General features: G+C 38.9%; 1 protein-coding gene across 1 annotated transcript in view; it reads left to right on the top strand.

Moving 5' to 3' along the window:
• The window catches only part of LOC122551256 (signal transducer and activator of transcription 4-like), a 103,057-nt gene that overhangs the window by 40,651 nt on the left and 40,458 nt on the right, over positions 1–21,948 (top strand). The window contains exons 4-6 of the mRNA XM_043692873.2: positions 11,772–11,870; positions 14,049–14,141; positions 18,660–18,738. Coding sequence (XP_043548808.1) covers positions 11,772–11,870; positions 14,049–14,141; positions 18,660–18,738 — 271 coding nt within the window. The remainder of the gene's footprint in view (positions 1–11,771; positions 11,871–14,048; positions 14,142–18,659; positions 18,739–21,948) is intronic.

Below are 21,948 nucleotides of genomic sequence, written 5' to 3'. Positions count from 1 at the left end.
ATATAGTGTTTTTTTTGTGAACTACTTTGTTTATTATCAACTGTATTTTGTATTGTTCAGTTAAAAAAAACCTCTTGTTTATATCTGTAAGCCAGGGCTTTCCTGATTGGGGTTGTTAATCTGGGCCAATCAATCACCTCATAGTCAATGAGGTCAACCTGGTTCTAATCACTAGATCTGCCCTTGTTTGTTTTACCATAACAAAATACCTTGCATTTATCCAAATTAAACTCCATCTGCTTGTCCTCAGCCTATTGACTCAATTGATCAAGATCTCTTTGTAATCTTAGAGAACCTTCTTCACTGTACTTTTGCATTTAAAATTATTCAGGGATTTCTCATCCTGGATTGTAGCAACATTCTTGGCATAGAGCTTTAATAATTCTTTTATATATTTCAAACTTCTTCCAAAACTCTGTAAAATACATTTTCTTAAACAAGTATTGATATAACCTTCCCAGTTGTAGACAGCGAAGGGTTGGTGTACTTTCCCTCTCTACTTGTGATGATTTTTGCCTTTTTATTCTGATGAAATGGCATGTTTGCACTCTTCCTACATTAAAAAATTTCTGATATTTTAAATGAAAATTTCCCTACCTCTGAAATGCTTTACTGGACTTTAATCTTCTTCCACAGTAGACTTAAATTTTCGTAAACATGTATCCAATACTCAGAGCCTTAGAACCAACTGAATTCTGTTTATTGTAGAACTAAAGGTCAAGTTCCCACAAGACTTATAAGATCCAGAGGTTGGCAAAGTCACATTGTAGCTGTATAATATTTTAGCATATTTAAAGTACTATGTGCAGTTCTAGTCACCACACTAGAGGAAAGGTGTGAAAGCTTTGAAAGGGTACAAAAGAAATTTACCAAGATGTTGGTGAAAGTGAGGACTGCAGATGCTGGAACTTATAGTCAAGGATGGAGTGGTGCTGGAAAAGCACAGCAGGTCCAGCAGCATCCGAGGAGCAGGAAAATCGACGTTTCGGACAGGAGCCCCAGATTCCTGATGAAGGGCTCCTGCCCTCAGATGCTGCCTGACCTGCTGTGCTTTTCCAGCACCACTCTAATCTTAACAATGTTGCCTGACTTGGAGTGTATTAGCAACAAGAAGAGGGTGGACAAACTTGGATTGTTCTCGCTATAGTGTCAGGAGTGAGGAGCAACCTGATAGAAGTATATTAAATTAGGAGAGGCATGGGTAGGGTGGATAGTCAGAATCTTTTCCCCAGGGTAGAATGATTATATACTAGGGGGAAAGTTTGAAGGCGATTTGTGAGGCAAGCTTTTTTTCCAGAGTGTTAGGTGCCTGGGTCGCACTGGCAGGGGTGGTGGTGAATCAAATACAGTACCAACCTTTATGAGACATTTAGACAGAAATATGAACAGGCAGGGAATAGAGGGAGAAGGACCATGTACAGGCAGCTGGGATTAGTTTAGAATGGCATCATGAACAATGCAGACATAGTGGGTGGAAGGGGGTCTGCTCTTGTGCTGTATTTTTCTGTGTTCTATGTTCTATGTCCAGTATATGCTACACAATGCCATAAGATGTATATTATTAAAAAAGACATATCCAAACTGAAACCACTCATGCCCTCTGGTGTGAAGATGATGGAGCTCCTTAGCTCCCATGCTCTTAATGTGAAGATAGACAAATCGGGGTCATTTGTTCAGTTATTTACCTGACTTTGGTATCGTTATAATTAAGGTGATGTTTCAGTGTTCTTCGAATTTACATGAGAAATTATCAGGACCAAGACAGTGCCTCTAATGCCATAAAAAAAATGCAATTCTGGTAATTTGGGAGAGAAAAAGTAATAGTCTGCATATCAGCTTCCAGACCATGGTAGCTGTAATATGTGCTGTTATTTTTCTAACTCTATTAGATCACCTATTAAGTCAATCAGTCAGAGATGCAGGATACAATGGCAATAGCTGGAATCAACTTGCTGGTACTATTATTTCTGAATGGGAACAGCACCATACCAGTAAAATGTAGAAAGGTAGGCAACACTACCTAGAAGCAAGCTCCAGAGATGCAGCCAGTTGTATATTTCTCCCAGAAGTGAACTGTTGTGTGAGGCAGCCCATCACAGTCCTATGAACCTTTCCTAAAACATGAGTAGTCAGCTACCTCTGATTTTATTTTTGATTTATGATTGTCAAATGTACCGAGATGTGGTGGAAAGTATTATTTTGCATGCTCACCAGACAAATTATATATCAGGGTAATAGAACAGAATGCAGAATATAGTGTTACAGCTACAGAGAAGGTGCAGAGAAAGGTCAACTCTAATATATGAAAGGTCTGTTCATAAGAGTGATAACAGTGTTGGTATGTGTTTTCAAACTTTGGTTATTTCTGCCCATTGGAAGAGAGTGGAAGAGAGTATAACCGGTGTGGGAGAGGTCTTTGATTCTGTTGCCTGCTTTCCCTAGGCACTGGGAAATATGAGTGAGGTTAATGGAAGGAAGGCTGGTTATCATGATGGACTGGGCTGCATTCCCAACTCTCTAATTTCTTGCAGTCTTGGGCAGAGCAGTTGCCATACCAAGCTGTGATGCATCTGGAAAGGTACTTTCTATGGTACATCTATAAAAATTTTTAAGAGTCATTGTTGACAAGCCAAATTTCCTTAACCTTCTGAGGAAATAGAGGCATTGGTGTGCTTTCTTGACTGTAGCATCGAGCTGCATGGACCAGGACAGATCATTGATCCTCAGAGCTTGAAGTTCTTGAGCACCTCCATTTTAGCATCATTGATACTGATGGGGATGTTCTCCACTCTGCTTCCTAAAATCTATGGAAGGTGAAATATGGGAAGGGCCAGAGGGCACAGCAGAATTTGGAACCGTGATTTAGGGGCTGGTACCCAGTGGTAAAGACTCCAGTTTTCTGTCAAAATACTATTTTTTCCATTGCACGTGAATATTAGATCAAAACACTGGAGAAATTTAGAATTTGTTTTGTACATTATTGACAAATATTTTAAAACATTCTTCTTGTAGTCTTGTTATTGTCTTTGAGAGCGTTATTGTAGTCAGATGGTACATAGTGGATAATGGTACATTTAAAAAGTCAATTTTAATTGATAATTATTTTGTAGAACAGAAATAGGACTTTTATTTAGTTATTGCCAGTGTAGTTCCCATAACCTTTATGTATTGAGCAAAACTGTTAACTCAGAAGTCAATGTGGCATTCTGCCAATCAGAACAAGTTCATTTGTTAACTATGCACAACATTATAATCTCAAGTTAAACCTTTTTATGCTGCAGTATATCTGAATGTAATATTAGCAATTTGGGAGAGCTGTGTTTTGTGCCAGCAGCAAAGAAGTTCTTTAATAGAACAGAATGTTTTAATCTAGATAGACAGTGAAGGATAAAATTGGTGCCAAGCCTTAAAAGACATGCAATATGAAAATGCATATCCTGACACAATGGCCACAATTTTATGCTGCTCCAATAATAGGAGTGCATGAGTTTTCCCTGTTAGTGCACACCACCTGTATAGCATTAGTACGCAGTTGTACATATGCAGCATACATCTTGTGGTGCAGTGATAGCATCCATAACTCTGAATCTGGAGGCCCAGATAAAAGATCCACCTACTCCACACATGTATAATAAAACATCTAAATTGGTTGATTAAAAATACTTATAAAAGAGAAAAAAGGATGATCTGGTACTGTGAAGAAACAAAAGAAAGTGTACATTGATAACAGAGAATAGACGTTCATTGTGTTTCTCTGAACCTTACTTCAGACTGTTCAACAGATCATAATATAAAGGGCTTTTGTGACACGTTGGCAGTGTCCCTACCTTTGAGCCAGGAGGCATAGGTTCAAGTCCCACATTCTCCAGAAGTGTTTAGTAACATCTCAGAACTGGCGCAAGGATGAATGAGGTCAGAAGGATTAATGAAATGCAGTCATCATTAGTATGAAAACTAGAAGAAATATAAACGAGTTATCATTATTTAATGTTTCGACGTGCTTCATAATTTGAATATCTCTATTAAATCTCCATTTAACCTGCTCTGTTCAAAGAATAATGAGTCCACTTGCTTCAATCTCTATCACAATTGAAGTCTTTATTTCTGGCTGAGAAAATATCCTGGCCCCTGCAGTCAACTGCATTAGCTTTCAAAAAGGAAGGTAGTTCAGCCAATTATTAAGCAGCAGTGCTGTGGTGGCCCATCAGCATCAGGGAGGTCAACTTTCATTACGTGGCCAAAGTGTCAACCTCTAAAAATATTCAACCCACTGAGAAGTTAAATTCGAAAATCTTCCACCGTGTTTTATTTGCCTGTCATTGCATTTTTGCTAAAATTTGTGAAGATGGGAATTTCACCTAATTGGTCTGTAAATTTTGAATGAAAGTTGGGGAAATTTCTGCCTCCTCCTTATCTCCACCTACTCATCCAGTTATCTGTTTAAAAAAACTTTTAACGTGAGCTTTGGATTTCTGCAATGGCCCTAGACTTAATTTAAAAATTAAAATGACCAAGAATAATTGCTGTAAGTGACATTATAATTAGTTCAGGGTTTTTTTAAAACCAAGTTTGGTCCGTCTGGATATAACTTTAGAGCAAGACACATTTGTGTGGGAGACTGTTTTGCTTGTAAGTGCTTGTCAATTCAACTCCTCCCACTCATTTGCAATATGGAAGTCTGATTTGGAAATTTCCAGTGAAGGCAGAAAATTTTGGCGTTAAATTTTATGACTTCATCTCCAGAGCTGAATATATTGTTTACCATTCACTTAACTGTGGAGATTTGGATGCACAGAATCTAAAAAGACAATGTTGTGAATGATGGTGGTATTATTGTTACTGATAGTATTGTGATGATGGACGTGATCCAACAATTTACTGCACTACTTAGTGTATGGTAAAATTGAACTTACAATGTAAGCTAGGAGCATAATCAATAAAGCAAGTTGAGTGATCTGCCATTTCATTGGAATGGAGTCAAAAATGAAAAACGTAGGTGTCCCGGACAAAACAAACATAAAGTGAACCTGAGGGCAGATCAAGGAGAAATCAAAAATGTTGTGGATTGAGGGGAGCTAGGAAGGGGCAGGGAGGTGGCCAGCAGAGCCAGTTGAATGGTTCGCAGAGAATGTGGAACCTGGTCATTTTGTGGGCCAAAATTGGGATCTGGGCCCCATGTAACTCAAGGATGTGAAGATGAAAACCATGCCTGGAGAAGCAACCAGAATAGGAGAGTTTAAAGGTTGTGGTAATATGTGGAAATTGAAGCTCAATCAAGGGAATTGTTGAGCAAACAGACCATTGCTGAAGTATCATGGCAAATGGAGGTGAAGAGCTTGGCAGCTGGGAGTTTAAAAGTATAGTTTATTAAGTATTTTCAAGCAGAATATTCTTTTTAGATTGGATTACTTCTAATCTAAAAAGAATATTCTGCTTGAAAATTTATTAAGTATTTTCAAGCAGAATATTCTCTAGGTGTGATCTCACAAGCAGTAGGCTTGAAAGAGTTTTGGGAGACCCAGTGGTCGGATATAAGGAAGTGTTTGGAGATAATCCAGTCAGTGATTAGGACAATAGAGGTGGAAAAACCTTAGGTGATGGTAGTGTTGAAGAGGATAGTCATGCATATGGGTAAGAGAGGTTTCATGGAAGCGGGAGTTGAGGAAGTCCATAAATTCAGGAAAAATGGAAAGAGGAAATAACATTAACATTTACTCCTCTGCAATTTTGCTGAAGGAGTAAATGTAATTACAGATGCTCGTGCTGCAACTTTAGGTTCAAAATAAGGAAGAATTGTCCAGTGGCACAGTTTCAAAGTATTAACAAACAATTTCAGTTATTTGTTAGTTGTTTTCCATTGGTTCTTGCTTTGATTGTAGAAGTATTCAAAGTTGTTTAAAGTTGCTTAAGTATACAGCGTCTTTGTGTGGCATTTGCTGAAGAACTTTGTCCTAATTTCAAGGATTCTGCACATGCTGCTTGCTCCGAGACTTGAGGTTGTATACATCCCCTTTGGATTACTGCAAGAAAAGAGAACAACAAATACTTCACAGAGCAGAATATGTTGTTCGAAGAAGGTAGAGAGAGAGAAGAGAGGAGGCTACATCCTCGAAGCATGTTCAGCGACAATTCTCCAAGGTGAATTTTTGAGAAGCATTGCCAGACATCTCTGCATTGCTAAGGGGGTTACTGAAATTTGCCACCTGCTAAACCAGTAGCTGCAATGCCAGAGAATAACGAAGAAAGCAATTTGTGTCTATGAAGGTGACTTTGCTCATGAACTTGTATACCTGGAGCGTTCAAGGTTGGAGCAGCCGATAATTACAACATCTCTCCATTTGCCATCCATTGATATATTAAGAAGGTCCTAAGTCTCCATGTTTCAAGCTGCTGAACATATTTTGTTCTTTCTTTGTAGAGAAAACTCTGGAACAAACATATGCATTTGTAAGGATTTCAGGCCTTCTCAAGATGCAAGGAGTCATTAATTGAACACACATCTGTTTACAAGCACTGCATGTCAATTTTGTGATGTACTATAACCAAAAGAAATTCCCCTAACTTAACATCAGTATATCATGCAGTTCAGTATACAATATCTCAGCAGTAATTATTCTAAGCAGTCTATTTTCCATCACCATGACAAATGAAGGTGGCTCCTGGACGAGGGGAACAATCTTTTGATGTTGTGGCACCCTACTAAGCTACAGTTACCCACACACAAGTAATCAGCTTGCACATAACAAAAGGCATATTTTTGATGGAGCAAACTGTTGTGTTGCTTAAACAATGTTTCTGTTGGCTGGACTGCTCTAGAGGAGCTATGTACAACTTGATAATGTGAGGTTTGAAACACTGGGAGGGCAACTTGAAGCTCTAAATGCTTGCTTTGTGTGATAATTGACAAGTATTATTTGTAGGTGTGTTTTGTGGGGATGGTGGATGGAGCAGTCTATGGCACTAGTAGTGGAGTTGGTAGGGGATAGCATTAATGATGTATCCATTGACCTATCTGGTTCCACTGTCTTTGCTAGGTTTGTTTCCAGGATTTCGTGGTTTTTTGTGGATTGATGACATTTTCCTGCTCTTCAGCTTCTACACCAAAGTCTGACACTGCAGTATTGGGAAAATCTTTAGGCCTGCACAATGTTGTGCCATTTTAATGTCTTTTTCAAATCAAACAAATTTTACAAAGATTTCCAGCACCTTCTCCAGTTAAAATACAACTTCCATTTTAAATTTTTTAATGCTGGTTTTAAGAATAAAGAGTGGAACCCATTCTGGATACTCCAAAATTTGGATCCCTTGCTGAGCCAACAGCCTATGTTGTTTACCTGCTACCATCAATTAATTGCATTGGCAAACCAAGTTTGCATTGTGTCTGCATCTAAAACAAGTGGCAAAAGTTGGCTGCTAATCATGATCCGTCTAGATATTCTTGGACAGTACGTAATGACCGGTCAATAAGCCATAGGATACTTTTGTAAGTTAATATGGATAGTTTATTTTATTTTTCATAATGTTTAAATTTAGTATAAAACTGAGTAATGTTGATGGCTCCCTTGATTTTCCTTTGAGCGCAATGACAGTTAATTAAAGGCCCATTATGAACGTTAATAATAACCAAGTTCTTTGATGTGTCAGTGAAGTGGAAAAACCTTGCCATTTGACATTTGAGTAGCTAATTTCTCCAGTCATTTTTCATAGACTTCCTTTATTAGATTGGAACAATCTGGTGTTATTGACCACATCGGCTAGTCATAAGCTGAAAGCCAAAAATAACCCTGTTGGTCAGTAAACAAGATTTCAGTGCTCTTACATTATGCTCTTTTGAAGTATTTAAGAACCAATTCTCAAATCATAAGTACAAATTATTTAAACATATGCAGAAAATATGAACATTTCAACTGAAAAACCTATAATATTCCACAACCTTGCAGTCTGAGAATCTTTTCTGCCTTTTAATTTCTAAGCCCCAACACATCCGTCAGTTCAAAGGTTATGTTCCACTCAATTTAATATCCCATCATCCTTGCTATGAAACTTTTCAGTGGTATCTGTGAAGCAGTTTTAACACGTTTTATGAAATACATGTTAAATCTGAATGACAACTCGTTCAAGCCAAAGTACATTCCTTTTAAACTGCATGATTGCTTTGAAGACCTGCATTAAATGGTTGATTCCTGAATGCGTGTTTCTGGCAGAAGTTTGAGAAATCATAAATGCAATTCCCTTGATCTTCTATCCATTAAAATTCACTCAAATCGATGAAAAGTCACTTAAATCTAATAATTCATATTCTGGAGGGCAGTCATTCTTAAACCAAAATCTAATTTACTATCTAGTATGTTTTACTCAATTTCTTTCAAACCAAATTGTTTAATTGCATCACAATATCAAAGAATGTACAGAATTTACAGAACAGAAAGAAGCCATTCAACCTTTGGTGATTGTAACAAGGTCAACCAGCTGGACCTCATAGAATGAGTTCCCTGATTGGGCCTGTTAACGTGGTCAAATCAGGTCTGACTGACAAATAAAAAGAGAAATGTCAGAGATTCTGGCACTCTGAGAGCTGACTCTGAACAGGTAGTACTAGAGTCAAGGATTCTTCATGCATAAATAAAGGATGACTTGGTGATGGAAAATCGGCCTCTGGAGTTACTTCACAAACCACCTCATTGCAACTTATTTTATTAATATACCGTTCTGCTCTGGTTTCCCTCATGAATACTTAGCAACCTCATGATTTCAGAGAACAGAATAGATGTGATCCATCCCTAACATGTGTTTTGATGAAGGTTATGGGCAGCTTTCTGCAAATAAGAGTTTGAATAAGAATTAAGATCTTTAGATATTAAGCTGAGGCATCACCTGCCCATTCTGGTATGTGTAAAAGCTCTTGCAATATTGTTTTGAAGAAGAGCAGAGGAATCTTCCCTGGTAGCCTGGCCAATATTTATCCCTCAATCAATGTCATAAAAACAGATTAAATGATTCTTTATTTTATCATAGTATCATCATTATCATAGTTATTTGGACCATCCTGGTCATGCCAGCTATCTGTAAAAGCAACTCCACTATTTCCATTTCCCTTTAGCGCTGCAATTTTTCCTCTCCAGATAATTATCCAAACCTCTTTTTAAAGCCAGAGTTGAGTCTACCTTCACTGCACCATATGTTTACATTCCAAATCCTAACCATTGGCTACATTTAAAAGAAAGCTTTTCTTTATGTCACCACTGCTTCTTTGCAAATTGTTGTAAATCAGTGTCTTCTGGTTCTCAATCTATCCACCAATAGGAATGTTTCTTCTTATCCACTCTATTCAGACTCCTCAATTTTGAAAAACTCTATCATATCTCTGCTTCTCCAACCCTAACCCTAACCCAAATTAACCGATCTATGGATGCAACTGATGCTTGATATCCTTGTAACCATATGTATGATTTTTTTTCTTGTGCACCCTCTTTAATATCTTAATATATTTCCTAAAGTGTGGCACCTAGAACTAGACATAGATTCTGAGATTGAATCAGTGTTTTATGCTGGTTTATCAAAGTCAGTTAATTGGCCATGCTAAATTGCCCACAGTGTTAGGTGCATCAGTCAGAGGGAAATGGGATTGGGTGGGTTACTCTTCAGAGGGTCGGGGTGGACTTGTTGGGCCGAAGGGCCTTTTTCCACACTGTAGGGAATCTAATCTCATAAGATGTATAAATGATTTGAAGAAGAATGTGGGTTGGCTGATTAGTAAATTTATGGATGATACAAAGGTTGGGGGAGCTGGAGATGCAGCAGGATATAGATAGGCTAGAGACTTGGGTGGGGAAATGGCAAAATTTAATCCAGACAAATGCGAGGTGATGTATATATCCTCCAAAATACAATAAATGGCAGAACTTTTAGAAGCATTAATATACAAAGGGATCTGCACATACAGATTCACAGTTCCCTAAAAGTAGCAACTCAAGTGGATGAGGGAGTCAAAGAGGCGTATGGTGTGTTTGCCTTCATTGGTTGAAGCAGAGTATAAAAATTGGCAAGTCACGATGCAGCTATTTAGAGGTTTGCAAAGGCCACGTTTGGAATATTGAGTATTGGAATATTCTGGCTGCCATATGACCAGAAGGCTTTGGACAGGGTACAGAAAAGGCTTTCCAAGATGTCGCCTGGTTTGGAAGGGATTAATTATGATGAGAGCTTGGGCAAACTGTTTGTTTTCATTTGAACATAGGAGACTGAGGGGCTACCTAATAGAGATTTATAACATTATGAGAGGCATGGATAGAATGAATGGTTGGTTGGAATCTTTTCCCCAAGGTAGAAATGTCAATTGATAGGGTGCTTAGGTTTAGATAAAAGGGGGGAAATTTAAAGGATATGTGAGAGGCAAATTCTTTTTGCATGGAGGGCAGTAAGTGCCTGGAATGCATTGTCAGAGGAGGTGGTAGAAGCAGATATAATGACAACATTTAAGAGATACATGAATAGCGGGGGATAGAGGGATACAAATGGCATAGAGGCAAAAGATTTTTAGTCATGCGTCAGTGCAGACTTGGTGAGCTGAGGAACCTGTTGCTGTGCTGTATTGTTCTTTGTTCTTCATTGCCCTTGAGAAGGTGGTGGTGAGCCATCTTTTGAACCACTTTTGTCTATGGGCTGTACCTGTAGCAAGTTAGCTGAACCTGATTTGCTCTCAACAAATCCACACAGACTTTCCATAACTAATTCACACTTGCTAAGTGACCCAAATCATTTTGTTCTGAATTATTGTTTCTAAAGGCTTCCTCACTGCTGAGGTTAAACTGACAGACCCATTGTATCTCTTTACACCCTTGTTCAAAATCAGCATAACCGTTGCAATTCCCTGTTTATCTTCCACCGTGCCTGGATCTAAAGAAGATTTGAAAATTGTCTTCTGGCTGTTTCTGGAACGTTCATAAATTGATTGTCGGTTTCCTATTTTACAACAATTACTGCAATTCAGAAGTACTTAATTAGTTATGAAATTCTTTAAAATGCCTTAGGGTCACAGAAGGTACAATAAATATGTATTCTTTTCATTTATCTAAGTTTGTACATTTCACCAGGATAGAGGAATAAATAATGTTTAAGCAGATTCAAGAGCCATAATGAATGTGTGAAAGTACACATTAGTCTGTGAATGAAAAATAGCTTCAGCCTTCAGCTAGTACCAAGTTAAAGCCACAAAAGCCATATTTGTGATAGAGTGTAGGATTTGCATTGTGTGTTGCTAATATTGACACTGCAAAAGTCTTTTTTTGTTTAGTGGCACTATTAAAATGTACCATAGAATTCCTCTTTCATCCTCAGAACCTTACATACAATGATTGCATCCATAACCTATGAATATGGACACTGCACTCATTTTGTCCACTGGCTCCTTATCAAGGTTGCTGCACATTTTCTCTTGCAGAAGGGTTCTCCTTGACTTCAATCATGGCCATTTTTCACTTTAAACAGCCATGTTCCTAAGCAGCTGTTAATCTTTCACAAACTGGATTGCCTGTGGATATGTTTTTAAAGCTGATATAATGACATTGGATATGTAGTCCAGACTGAGCTTTTTCCCTGTTCTACGTTGAATAAATTGCAAAACTGCGAATAATATGAAAAAAGAATAATAATCTTTCGATTGCACCAACACAGTTCCAATAGTGTACAAATGCAAGGCATAAAAGTAATTCTGCCTGGATTGTTAGCACTGAGTCTAATATTTTGTCATTACATTATGATTTATGCTGCAGGTGCAGTATCTGGACAACCCTTTGCATATGGCATCTGTTATTGCAAATTGCCTGAAGGAGGAGCGGAGGATTCTAATAACAGTGAACACACCTGAACAGGTAGGCAATATTGTTTCTGATCTTAGATATCCATGTTATAGTTTCTTTATTTGTGTCTAATTCTGTATAAACACTGATCAGTCACTTAGCAAATGTGCAAACTAATAGCAAAAATAGCACATTAATGAGTGGAAATTGGTTTTGGTCAGTAATGCACAATGCGTAATAACAAAATGACAGCTTGTTTCATATTCTGCAAAAATGCATTTTCTACTTAAGTTATTAAGCATAGATTAAATGTAACCAAATACATTGAATTGTAGCTTTTTTTTAGGCTGCATGTATTATCAGAGATAAAAACACTATTGACTGTGAAATCCTTTCTCTCCCTGATTTAATGCGGTAAGAAAAACGTAACTTGCTAAGCCTGTACTGCAGGCAACTGAAAAAGTAGCCACTGATAAGAATCGGGCTGTTTTGCTCAGTGTTTATTTTGTTAAATTGCTAGAAGCCCAATTAGTTTCCATTGGTATTATTTTTAATATATAGTAAAGCAAAATGAAACGACAGATTACTAAAGGCAAGGGAAATTTTAACTCGATCAGCAAACGTCATACCAATCTTGTTGATTCTATGTAGGATTGAAAATTTTTAAAATAAAATGCAGACACTTTCTGAAATAATCATTTTCATGTTATTCAGTTATGTAATAATTATTTGCAAAATGTCACTACAAATGTAGCCACAATGTTTATATGGTTGATCCAGTTTAGTTTAATTTGTAAATGGTAATCTTCAGAATATTGATTGGCCATCGGCTCATCACTGACATACAGTGGCAGCAGCGTGTACTATCTACAAAATGCATTCCAGTAACTCTTATTGCACCTTTCAAATCCATAATCTCCTCCATCTAGAAGGCAAAGATAGCAGATGCATGGGAACACAATCACCTGTAAATTTCCCGCCAAGTCACGTACCATGCTGACGTAGAACTATAATCACCGTTTCTTCACTGTCGCTGGTCAGAATCCAGGAACTCCTTTCCTAAAAAGCACTGTGGGTGTCCCAAGGACTGCAGTGGCTCAAAAAGACAGCACACCACCACTTTCTGCAGGGCAATTGGGGATGGGCAATAACTGTGGGTGAACTAGTGGTGCCCATTCCATGAAGTAATAATAAAAATGTATTTAAACAGCAATGATACAGGACAACCTAATTGGCAATGCAGTCAATACCATTGCTTGCAGATCTAAAGTAAACTTATTACAAAGCATTTAAAATGAGCAAGACTTTACATCAAAATTCAGACCATTGAATGCTGTCATATATACACCCATCAATTATGTACAAACACGTGCACAGGTATTTCTGCGCTTTAGCATTAGGATCAACTATATTGTGCATTAGCTATTATATTGATTATAAAATACATCCGATTTCAGTACTACATGTCATTTCTATGATCGACTATTGCACATTTCAGCCTCACCATATTTCAACCCCAGGATCAATTCTTGTATAGTGAGCTGCAGAGCGAGCAGCAGGATCATGGCAGTTACGGTTGAAAGATCCACTGTTGGACCTATTTACGACAGCATTAGGTGGATCATTTATCAATTTCATGTAGTGTGCCTCAGCTATGAAATTGTATACAGCTCTCAAGATCACTTGCCTCAAGGGTGGAGCTATTCTCCAAGTATATGTGGACTTCAGAAAGAGAAGCCCCTAGATAAATCAGTTGTTTACAATCCTTCTTAAAGGCAACATTAATCCTCTGCTGTATTTGGGACTTTGTTCAAAGTAACCTCTTGTCAATATACACTTCCCTGGCACAACAGTGAGATCATTTTCATCCTCCAACTTGGCTTTAATACATTTACTTTCCTTATTAATATATGTTGTAAATACTTGTAGCCCTAACACTGATTCCTGTAGCACTCCACTAGTTGCCGTCCTCAAAATGTCCCCCTTATCCAAATTCTGTCTTCAACTGTTTAGAATCCTGTCACAATACAACTGTATATTCATGCTAAAATACCACCTCCAACACCGTGGGCTCTTATTTTACTAGGCAGCCTAATGTACAATATCTCATCAAACACCTCCTTCAAATTCATTTTCATTTGGTGGAAAACACCATTATACCATCAATGAATTGCGCCAAGACAATCATATCCTGTTTCATTCATTGGTGTATTTTCTCTCCTAAATTTTAATCTTGTTTATGTGTACAAGGGGCTTGAGGAAAAATTACTACAGAACTCCATGATTTCAGAAAGGCAAAGAGGTCTGGAACACAGAATGACTGCCATAAAGGCGAATACACAGGTATGTTTATTGGGAATCAGTATGGGCATCTACTTAGCCTGTTTTATCCAAAAGATGATTGTATCCAATTGGTGAACCAAATGGAAAATACTTAGAGTCAGAAGCTACTAAAACACAACCTCATTTGCCAGCAGTTCATGTTGGAAAACTAAGAATACAGTAACATTAGGCTTCTGAGATGTGTCTCCAGCAGGTGAGATTTCACATGGTTAATGCAGGCTTAAAAGGTTACCCACATTTATCCATGTGCAATAAATTGGAAGGATGGCAAATGTAAGACCTTATTAAATGCTAAACATGTTTATCAGGGAGTAGCTGAATTATAATACATGAGAAACATTTGCATATTCTGTCCTTAATCTATTCTGAAATAACAAACCTCAATGGGACGACCATGGAGGACGACAATTGTCCCAAGAGACACATATGGACTACAATAATGGGCAGGATTGGGTTCAGCTGTCTTATCATCTTTAATCCAAGTGCATCATATTCAATAAATTCTTGACTATAGAGTCCAAGGGTGTCTGGTGCATATACAAGTGTAACCAGTGAGGTAGACAACAGTTTTAGAGAGTAAGGATAGAGATAATTGGAGTTAAAAAGGGTGAGGATTTGGCTGCTGATTGATACTTAACTTGACAAACACTCACAAGTGGAACCTGCAAGGCCAGTTTGCCAGTGGTGGGGTTTACAGTGCATCCAACACTTGTACCTGAGACTAACCTTAATGGATTCATATTATCTTAGATCTTCTTGACATTTTGACCTCAAAAGCTTTAGTAGCAACTGTGGGAGAGAGATCTATGAAGGGGCAAGACTTGCATTTATATCGTCATAGAGATGTACAGCATGGAAACAGACCCTTCGGTCCAACTCATCCATGCTGACCAGATATCCCAACCCAATCTAGTCCCACCTGCCAGCACACAGCCCATATCCCTCCAAACCTTCCTATTCATATACCCATCCAGATGCCTTTTAAATGTTGCAATTGTACCAGCCTCCACCACTTCCTCTGGCAGCTCTTTCCATATACACTCCACCCTCTGCATGAAAAGTTGCCCCTTAGGTCCCTTTTATATCTTTCCCCTCTCACTCTAAACCTATACCCTCTAGTTCTGGATGCCCCCACCCCAGGGAAAATATTTTGTCTATTTATCCTATCCATGCCTCTCATGATTTTATAAACCTCTATGAGGTCACCCCTCAGCCTTTGATGGTCCTGGGAAAACAGCCCCACCCTGCTCAACCTCTCCCTGTAGCCCAAACCTTGGCAACATCCTTGTAAATCTTTTCTGAACCCTTCCAAGTTTGACAACATCTTTCCAATAGGAAGGAGACCAGAATTGCATGCAGTATTCCAAAAGTGGCCTAACCAACTATACAGCCGCAACATGACTTCCCAACTCCTATACTCAATGCTCTGACCAATAAAAGAAAGCATACCAAATGCCGCTTTCACTTTCTGATCTACTGTGACTCTACTTTCAAGGACCTATGAACCTTCACTCCAAGGTCTTTTTGTTCAGCAGCTCTCCCTAGGACCTTATCATTAAGTGTATAAGTCCTGCTAAGATTTGCTTTCCCAAAATGCAGCACTTTGCATTTATCTAAATTAAATTCCATCTACAACTCCTCAGCCCATTGGTCCATCTGATAGATCCTGTTGTAATCTGTTGTAATCTGAGGTAACCTTCTTCGCTGTCCACTACGCATCCAATTTAGGTGTCATCTGCAAACTTACTAACTATACCTCCAATGTTTATATCCAAATCATTTATATAAATGACAAAAAGTAGTGGACCCAGCACAGATCCTTGTGGTACTCCATGGTCACAGGCCTCCAGTCTGAAAACCAACCCTCCACCACCACCCTTTGTCTTCTACCTTTGAGCCAGTTCTGTATCCAAATGGCGAGTTCGCCCTATATTCTATGAGATCTAACCTTGCTAACCAGGTTAGCAAGGGGAACCTTGTTGAACGCCTTACTGAAGTCCATATAGATCACACCTACCACTCTGCCCTCATCAATCCTCTTTGTTACTTTTTCAAAAAACTCAATCAAGTTCGTGTGACATGATTTCCCACGCACAAAGCCATGTTGACTATCCATAAGCAGTCCTTATTTTTCCAAATATGTATAAATCCTGTCCCTCAGGATTCCCTCCAACAACTTGCCCACCACCAACGTCAGGCTCACCGGTCTAAAGTTCCCTGGCTTGTCCTTACAACTTTTCTTAAATAATGATACTACGTTAGCCAACCTCCAATCTTCTGGCACCTCACCTGGGGTCTTCTAAGAATTCAAAGTGTCCCAACATGTTTTACAACCAAGGACAGATTTTTGAAGCGTAATCACTGTTACAATGTAGGATCCAATAGATTTCTGGTGTATTTCTAAAGTTGATGTCAGACCAGAATAATGGTGTTCTCAACCTAGTCATATGAGTTTGTGTGTGTACATATATATGTATGTTGTGTTGTATATTCTAACATTTTTCTACTGCCATTAACTCCTCTCCACTTATGTGCTGATTTATCCAGTGCTATATTTTGAAACCTACTAACTGCATCCTCCAGCATGTGTAGCTTTATGAATTCTTGGGCACATTGAACATCCAGTCAGGTGATGTATGATGCAATCTAGTATAATGATGTGCCTCCAGATTGTAATCAAAGAAAAATACATCTAATTCCAGCTACACAATTTACCTTCAAAGAATTTATTTAGGAATATCCCATTTAGACGATGTCTATGTAAAAGCTATGTGACAGTGAGATTGAAGTGGGACAAGTTCAAAGAGTGGGATGGCATTGCCTGTAAGTCAAGAAGGAAATCTTCAGATTCCCTTACTCCCTTCAGACCTTGCACAGAACAAATGACTCATAGGAAAACATCAAGAGTCTTAATATTTGTGCCTATCTGTTTACTTAAATAATATGCTGGCCTATGCAAATGGAAATATTGTTCTTGTGATATTGAAACTTGAAGATGCCCACACAGCAACAGACACAATAACAACCTGCAGCACAGGTTGTCCTTCAAAGAAATAAATTGCAATATGAATGGGAACCTTGCTCAATTATTTACAAATGTGGAATGCTGCAATGAACTATTAGATTCATGTGAAGTGTGGATAAGAAGGTAATTCACTGCTGCTTTTTCAAAGGCAGCTTGGTTGGGGCACCAAATGTTGGCCTTGCCAGCCATAGAGTCATAGAGGTGTACAGCGCAGAAACAGATCCTTTGGTCCAACTCGTCCATGCCATTCATAAAAAAAAAGGAACAACTTGACAAGCAACTATCTGCAATATGCATACTTTAGCTACTTAACTAAATGTAGCTACCCTCACCATTTAATTCTGATTCCAATCACATTTTCTCCATCAGCATCTATTTTCATGTTAATTGTATCACTCAGCACCACGCATTCTTTATTACATCTCCTGCTGAAAGCCTCATTTATGATTTTATTACCTCCAGACTTGACCATTGCAAAATATTCCAGTCAACCTCCCATCCATTAGTGCTATTTAATTGGAATATGCAAATCTAGGTAGGCTAGAGGAACAAAGGGATCTTGAAATAGAAATACATCAGTTGCTAAATGTTGCACCACAGGTTAACATGGACGTTAGATAAGAAAAACCAAACACCTGGCTCTATTTCTAAAGGGATAGAATTTAAAACAATGGAGTTATGCTGAACCTTCAACAAACTTTGCCGAAGGTGGCACTTAGAGTAATTCAGATCACCGTATTATAAAAATGTGATTGAGGCACTGGAAAGTGTGCAGTGAAGACATACAATGATAATATGAAAAACTGTGAAATACATTTCAGGAAATGATCGACAGGCTGGGTCACTTTTCTCATGAGAAAGGAAAGCTAAGAGGTGTCCTAATAGGGTGTCCTAATAGGGATGTTTAAAACTAAAATAAATTAAAAATTTAAAATGGATTCAGAGAGAATTGTTTGCTCTTGTGAAGGTGAGCACAACTTGAGGCTATCTATATACGATGGTCACCAAGTAATCCAATAGGAAATTCAAAAGAAACTACTTCACTCAAAGAGTGGTAAAAATGTGGAACTCTCAAATACAGAGTGTTTGAAGCAAATATTATAGATGCCTTTAAGGGGAAACTAGAGTAATGAAGAAACTAGAGTAATGATTCCTGAAGAAGGGCTTATGCCCGAAATGTCGATTCTCCTGTTCCCTGGATGCTGCCTGACCTGCTGCGCTTTTCCAGCAACACATTTTCAGCTCAGTAATGAAGAAATACCTTGTTATGTGAGAAGATTCAGGAGAAGGTTTAACTGATGATAAACATGGTATGAACTCATTGGGCTGAATGGCCTGTTTCCATGCTATGTATATTAATGTAAGCTATAAATCCTCAACCTTAAACTCTGCTGCTACTCTTTAAGGAAAGAAATAAAATTAATTACAAGAAAAAATGTAGCAGTTAAAATCTTTATAACCAAAGTTTCTTTCCTTTCTTTTTAATAAAACAGTTGGTAGAACAAGATGTCAAATATCTTGAAGATCTGCAGGATGAATTTGATTTTAGATACAAGACACTACAAACACAAGGTAATTTTAGTGAAGAGTTGTTTTTACTCTGGCAGCCAAGAAGCATTACTTGTGATGTCTTAATATAATTGGATTGGGGTTAATGCTAATGCTTGTTACCTTTAATTGAGTTTGGGTTAGTGAGTACTTTTCTCTGCTTTGGCAACAGTGTAAATATTGGATTTAGGTTTCACCTCTAGTAGCAATGGCAGAAAATCAAAATATACTCACGTAGAATGTCAATGGAAATGAAGTGCAGGTAACATTTAAATGAAAGTCAGTAATTAAGTGGATGTGGCAGAATATGGGGATTAACATTGTGATAGCCTTTTATAATGCATCTTAATTAATGAGCATATTTTGTCATGAATGAATACGGACAAAGAAGAAACAGATTAAATAAAGGAAATTGAGGATCTGAGTGACAAGAACAGAACAGTAATATTATTGGATTATGAATTGAATTGATTTGAATTTATTGTCACGTGTACCAAGGGACAGTGAAAAGCTTTGCCTTACGAACAATACAGGCAGATCACATAGTTAAGTAGCATAGATAAGTAAATAATAGGTAAACAGCGGCAAAAACAAAAACACAGGTACAGGCGAATGTTAAGAATTTGAGAGTCCATTCAGTATTCTAACAACAGTAAGGTAGAAACTGTTGCAAAACCGGCTGGTACATGTGTTCAGGCCTCTATACCTTCTCCCCGATGGTAGAGGTTGTAGAAAAACATTGCCAAGGTGGGGTGGATCTTTAAGAATGCTGGTGGCCTTTCCTTGACAGTGGGCCTGGTAGATGGATTCGATAGATGGGAAGTTGGCCAGGCTGAGTTCACCACTCTGTAACCTGACTGGTACAGTTGCCATACCAAGTAGTGATACATCCAGAGAGAATGCTCTCGATGGCGCACCTATAAAAGTTGGCAAGGGTAATTGCCATCCTGTCAAATTTCCTCAGCTGCCTGAGGAAGAAGTAACCAGTGCATCCACATGAGTCCAAGAAAGCTTGTTGTGGATGACCACTCCCAGGAACTTGACACTCTCCACTCGTTCCACCTCTGTGCTGTTAAGGTGTGGGGGGTATAAGTAACATCCCACTGAAAGTCAATACCATGGTGCTGTCTGGAATCAGCTGATTATAATTTAGGGGCACAAGCTAACCCTCCTGTGACACGAAATTTAAATATGTCTAGAATAAAATTGATAATCTGGTTCATAAAAACCCACATGGTTTACTCATGTCCTTCAGGTGAGGAAATCTATTCCAACACAATCTAGTCCATTTGACTCAAGTTCCAATGGTTAGATTGACTAATATGTGTTTTCTGGAATAGCTGACAAACACTGAGTTGTATGAAATTTACAGAAAGGTGAAATAAATAAAACAAAACAGAGGGCCTGTATATAGCTAGGCAGTGGAAATAACAAGAGTAGACCCAGCCAAAGTTGTCCTCACCACTAATCTTGGGGACTTGTGCCAAAATTGGGATAGCTGTCCCATAGAGTTGAGCAAGAGCTTTATAGGCAAAATCCCAGATTCCTCCATCACTAGACCCAGTGGAGGAAGTAGCAGAGTGATATGCAGTCAGGAATAGAGTGACTTAGGAATCTTCAATATTGGCTCATCCCAACATGAAATTTCATGATATTAACTCATGCATATGCAAAGAAAGTTCCTCCTGATCACCACCTCCTACCCTCCTTGGGCAAATGAATCAGTAATCCTCCATGTTAAATACCACTTCTGGGTGGGACCCTTTGGAGATGATAGGGACCTCAAAGAATGACTACAGAACCAATGAAACCACCCTCTTGCTACTTCTACAAAAGGCTGGTTCCACCTTATATGAGTTAGGCACTTAACAGGCTCATGGCATTTCCCCATAATTAAGGGTGGTGGAAGTCCCATCTGCTCAGAGCTGCTGGCCTGTCAGACATTGGCAGCTCTGTTGTGTTTAGCACCACCACTGGCAAGGTGTTTGCAGCTTCCAGTATTGCATCTGTTTGATAGGAGAAAGTGACAACTGCAGATGCTGGAGATCAGAGTTGAGAGTGTGTTGCTGGGAAAGCACAGCAGGTCAGGCAGCATCTGGGGAGCAGGAGAATCGACGTTTCGGGCATAAGCCCTTCATCAGGAATTCTGGCAATGGAAATAACATGAGTCGACCCAGCCAAATTCTTATGCTCCTCGGATGCTGCCTGACTTGCTGTGCTTTCCCAGCAACACACTCGTGACACTGCATCTGTTTGATGTCTTGGATCAAAGAATGGCTCCCCGCCCAGCTGAGTGAGGGTGAGAATGGGGTCTCAGTGGAGGGAGGGACTCCCATTGCTGATATCAGATCTTTTTGACAATCACTGCCTTTGAATGAGAGAGCCAACCTTTCTACCCCCATGCCTAGGAGCCAACATGTTTGCTCGAGTGCTGCCCATACAGCAATCTGCCCGGCTCTGGGCTAGTACCACTGGTGGTAGGATGAGTCCCTTATGCAGTCAGTAATTGCCTACTTAGGTGCCTGAATTGGTAGAAGGACACCCAGACCATCTACAGGCTACCCTGCCACAAACAAATGGATGGAGGTAGTAGATGGCAGGGTCCTCACCCATTATCTTTCCACTTGATTAAGTGCTCCACTAACATGCTCATCATGAGGAGGGCACATGATTTTGTCCAGACTGTAATATGCTTGGGGTGTTCATTGTCCATTGCCAAGAATAGCTTAATAGGTGTACATATGTGCCAGACTCTGTCTGCAGTAGGTAGTGAGACAATCAACAAGAGGGAGAAGCATAGCTAAACGTGTCCTCACCAATTTTCCTATTGCAGCTACATCAACGCTTGGCAGTATGGAACTCCACACTGTCATTAAACAAACAAAGACCTGTCCTGTCATCACACTGTGGGCATCCTTCCTTATGTTCTGCACACCTTGCAATATGCCAAGTAGATAGAGCCTAGGATAGAGCAGCATCCAAGGAGCAGAAGAATTTGGCTGGGTCTACTCATGTTATTTCCATTGCCAGAGTTCCTGATGAAGGTCTTATGCCTGAAACATCGATTCTCCTGCTCCCCAGACGCTGCCTGACCTGCTTCAGTCATCCCTTGAAAGTGCACTTCTGACATTTTTCTGTTCTTGGTCAATATGCTCCATTTAATTGATAAATAGTGACTGCAATGAACACACAGAATGATGTCAGTGTCTCCCATGTATCTTTATCAGAGTCAAC

This window comes from Chiloscyllium plagiosum, unplaced genomic scaffold (genome assembly GCF_037043375.1).
Source record: "Chiloscyllium plagiosum isolate Xiang-an unplaced genomic scaffold, Cpla_swu_hap1 HiC_scaffold_7, whole genome shotgun sequence".
NCBI lineage: Eukaryota > Metazoa > Chordata > Chondrichthyes > Orectolobiformes > Hemiscylliidae > Chiloscyllium > Chiloscyllium plagiosum.
The sequence above is the reverse complement of the archived record's forward strand: the minus strand, read 5'-3'. Positions and strand labels throughout refer to the sequence as shown.